The sequence below is a fragment of the Penaeus monodon genome, chromosome 4, assembly GCF_015228065.2.
Source record: "Penaeus monodon isolate SGIC_2016 chromosome 4, NSTDA_Pmon_1, whole genome shotgun sequence".
Lineage (NCBI taxonomy): Eukaryota > Metazoa > Arthropoda > Malacostraca > Decapoda > Penaeidae > Penaeus > Penaeus monodon.
Window position 1 is genome coordinate 54,149,205 of NC_051389.1, and position 5,000 is coordinate 54,154,204.

Here is a 5,000-nt window from a genome sequence, read left to right on the forward strand (position 1 = left end):
TCCTGACAATATTCCCTCCAGTCGCTTCATTTCTCCACAAAATAATCAAGACTAGATGGCATTCTGAATATATGCGACTGCTTGATGACTCGTAAAGTTATAATTTGTTTTAGGATCAGGACGATAAAATGTGATGTTAGGCAGCTTATCAAAATATAAATTGAAACTTGAATTATTTAGTATGCTTACGCTTACATCATACGCAATTTAACAGGCTACTCCTTTCGCACACATACACATATGTACGCGCGCGCGCTCACACACTCACACGCACATACAGAAATACAAACAAACGAACGAACGAAAAAACAAACACACACGCATACTGACACCCATAAACTCACAGACACAACAAACTGTATATGTGACGCTATCACCTGTACTTTGAAAATAAGACTTCAGTATTTGTTAATCTCTAGTGGAAAAATAGTAATTTAATGACATTTTTATCTATTACTAATCATTAACCCTGTTATGTTTAATAGCCATTATTCTCGTGCAATGATATGAATACCTTTCACTATATCGATAAAGTTGAAATGCTTATTTATTCAAAAGTATAGTTGTTAAAGACCTTAAAAGACTAAATATTTATGAAAATAATGAAAACAATCATATTTGCAAACTTGCAGTTAGAATTATAGCAACTATAATAATAACATTATATACTCAACAAATTTTACACAAAACTCTATGGAAAGTGTGTGCATCAGATATAAAAAATTATCCTTGTCATTGTGTCAATACATTTTAAATGACAATCGGCAGTATATAAAGAGCGCTCGAAAAATAGACAGCCAGTCTATCTTCAGAGACCACCACAGCTTCACCTAAGACTGTCAAGATGATATCCCAAGTGTGTTTCTCCAAATGCATTTACTATATCATATTACAATATCATCAGCTTGTGCAGTGCATATGTGGTAACACAACAAGCTGAAATGACAATAAATGAAAAATCATTTCAGTTCCACATAGTGAAGTGTCTTTAAGAAGGGATACTTTCGGATTTCTTTCATAAAATTATCATGGAAAAGACAACAAGATAGTCATAAGTACCACATTCCTGTCATGTCAGTATCATCACATAAGGTTTTCATTTCCAGGCTACTGTAATCCTAGTCCTGTTGGCCGCTGCACATGCAAACCCAGACAATTATGGTCCAGTATATGCCTCTGTAAGTGAATATATATATATATATATATATATATATATATATATATATATATATATATATATATATATATATATATATTTATTTATATATATATATTTTTTCTTTCTTTTTCTTTTTTTTTCCCTGAGGAATTCTTTATATTAGTTTGAGCACATGGAAAATTTCACTATACAACTGTGATCCTCCCCTAGGGCCCTATTCCGTACGGTTTCAACTACGCTGTGAACGACGCTTACAAGGGAACCAACTTCGGCCAGACGGAGAAGTCCGACGGAAATAGCCTGTGGGGATCCTACACCGTCGCCCTCCCCGACGGCCGCAAACAAACAGTAATTAGAAATCTACCATTTGGATCTGCTAAAACTTTTACCATTTTAAATGTATCAAGAACTATAATGCTCAGTTTCAGTCTGCATCTAAGAACAATTATTTTTAAATTGCAGGTTGACTACACTGCAAACCACGGCAGGGGATTCGTGGCCAAGGTCAGCTACTCCGGCAAGACTCAGCACCCCAGAGTTTCCGGTCCTGCCGTCGTCTTCCCACAAAACGGAGGCGGATACCACTAACTGTATTTACCAAACCTCATTTTCCATGTATAATAGAGCAAATGTAGATAATATTTACATACTGAATATAAATCACATCATGAAAAAGTGGTTTATTAATTTAAACTGACTACTTGCATAACAAAATGAATGCAAGCGCTTAATATCACACTAATAAATCAGACTTGAAATGATGTCAATCTAAATGAGTTTCATACACCGATACACTGTATTTCTGCAACAGACCTACTTAAAAATAATTTCACATGAAGGACTTTAAATTGCTGATAAATACATTATGAAACACAAGAAGGTAAATAAAAACAAAAATAACATACATAGGGAGGAGGAGAAATAAAAGGGGCTTGGGAGGTAAAATCAGTGGGAAAAAAGTGATATACCTTGTTAATATATTAGAATAACCACGCTTGCTTCTGTCTTTGAACTATTACAATCTACCGCACAAAATCAACATAACAAATTAAAATATAAAAAAGAAGACTTAAAATTCACAAGAAATTTAAAATTACGTTCATATCCTATCACTAAAAAGTCTCTACAGAACTGAATACCACAACGTCTAATTCCCCCGTGCCTGACTGAGATGGTAACTGCCTCGCTTCATTATAATATGACAATTACGAGAGAGCCAGAACAATGAAACCTGCTATTTTTGGACTGTATCCTCAAGCTGGAACGTACAATGTGTGCCTTTGTAATTTTCTTGTTGTTTGTCTATCTGGCCAGATTGTGCTTTCTCGTCATGATGAATGGAGCTTTTCGAAATTCTTAGTCTCTATGAACAAACATACATATATAGTCTATACAGATTATGTGTACATATGTATATATATATTACATATATATATATATATATATATATATATATATATATATATATATATATGTATGTATGTATGTATGTATGTACACACACACACACACACACACACACACACACACACACACACACACACACACACACACACACACAAAACACACACACACACACACACACACACACACACACACACACACACACACACACACACACACACACACACACACACACACACACACACCACACGCACACGCACACGCACACACACCTAACTATATAAACATATATATTATGTCTATATATATATATATATATATATATATATATATATATATATATATATATATATATTTTATAATATATATATTATATTATATATATATAATATATATAATATGATAGTATATAAAATATAATAATATCATATATATTATATAAATGAATGTATGTTATGCACACAAAGAAAGATAGATAATACAACTACAATACAATAATAACATCAAATAATTACATATACTACTATACACACACACACACACACAACACACACAAAACAACACAATCTCACACACACACATCAACACACACAAAAACACACACACACACACAACTACAACATATGGAAGAAAATACTACATATAAATAATATAATATATATATAATATATATATATATAATATATATATACATACATATATATACACACATACATATATACATATATATACATACTTATATATATATATAATATATATATATATATATATATATATATATTATATATATATATATATTATATATATATATATATATATATATATATATATATATATCTATATATATATATACACACATTCTTCATTCATACATACATTCATTCATACATACATATGCATACATATACATATAAACATACATAAATACATAATAATTCGTTGTTCTAATTGCAATTTGTTGATGAATTCCATTAGATATATATGAAATACATACACCCACACATATACATACATATATATAAACACACCCAAGCACAAACACGTACTATAGACAAAATCACGTATTTATAAATCTGCATTCCTTTAATCAATATCTTTCCTTTTTCCTTTAAATCGGAAAAATAAATGGATGATCTAAACAAATCGTGTAAAAGCCATTTAAATCGCATAATTCTCTTAGGTCTATTTGGCAGACTGAGAAAGTGAATGTTTCTCTAAACCCTGCAAAACGTTTTAGTTCAGTGAAGTAATTATAACAACTTACTCGTCATTAATTAAGTACATGTTTTAGCAAATTTTAGAGTAAAATAACAATAACGACGATGACGATGACAATGACAATGATGATGACAATGATGATGACAATGACAATGACGATGACGATGATGATGACGATGATGATGATGATGATGATGATGATGATGGTGATGATGATGATGATGATGATAATGATGATGATAATGATGATGATGATGATTATAATGATAATGGTAATGGTGATGATAATTATAATGATGGCAATAATAATAATAGTGAAAATAATTAAACCGTTTATATACATCTCTATATTCAAAGGCACATATCACACACATAAAGGACGCACAGACTGACTTAAAATACACTCGCACTGACACACAGGACGAGTAGGTACGGACACACACACACAAAAACTTGCATACAAGCACGGAGGCAAACATAACTACAAGGCTAACCATCAACAGCCCATAAAATGTAATTTCGGTCAGCAACACGAAACTGCTTTACCAGGCTATTGGTGACTATACTTTTCACTCTACAAACTGTACTTTCGCTAAAATACTACGATATAAGTGCACACATTCTCTTTCACACTAGTTCTCATTAGCAGGGTTCACATAGTCTAATACTCGATGAGATTAAAAAAGAAGTGTCTAATATATAAAAGCAAACCGCTGGGGTCATATCTTCACCGACGGACAAAAAAAAAAAAATAATGAATAAATAAAAAAATAAACAAATAAACAAATAAACAAAAAATAAACAAAATAGTAATGTAAATCTTCTCGGTCATACATATGTTATGATCATTACTTCTAAGCTGGACAACCTGGAATCACTGTTTGAACTTAAACTTCTAGACCATAGACATTACAAGACGATTTTAATTATATGTTTAAACCATTAACCATTCAGGACAATTTGAAATCTGTGTCTCAACAAAAAAGACAAAACACTGCTAGAAACACCAACTTTAGCATCACCAGCTTCCCTCTCTCAGGATGATCGATCTCAACTAGGCGGTGCATATAACTTCCCAAACTGATACAGATTTAAAACTTTCTTCCCCGGCAAGGAATCGAACTCATGTCACCTAGTTTACACCCACAAAGAGCAGAAATAAATCACTTGTATTCTGCCCTTTGTTCTTTCTTGGTGTAACTTTGATTGCGCGAGTCCG

The 5,000-nt window shown here is 31.8% G+C and overlaps 1 protein-coding gene across 1 annotated transcript; it reads left to right on the forward strand.

Annotated features, from left to right (window-relative positions):
* Positions 1-844: 844 nt before the first annotated feature.
* On the forward strand, positions 845-2,076 carry LOC119572617 (cuticle protein 19-like). Its single transcript, XM_037919721.1, has 4 exons — positions 845-856; positions 1,107-1,178; positions 1,370-1,507; positions 1,622-2,076. Exons 1-4 carry the CDS (start codon positions 845-847, stop codon positions 1,745-1,747), a joined length of 348 nt encoding a protein of 115 aa, XP_037775649.1. The 3' UTR covers positions 1,748-2,076.
* The last annotated feature ends 2,924 nt before the right edge of the window (positions 2,077-5,000 follow it).

Excerpts from the sequence above, each read along its gene's own strand:
- LOC119572617 (XM_037919721.1), top strand. Across the intron at positions 1,179-1,369 it reads ATGGTCCAGTATATGCCTCT|GGCCCTATTCCGTACGGTTT; the intron begins GTAAGTGAATAT and ends ATCCTCCCCTAG. Across the intron at positions 1,508-1,621 it reads CCGACGGCCGCAAACAAACA|GTTGACTACACTGCAAACCA; the intron begins GTAATTAGAAAT and ends TTTAAATTGCAG.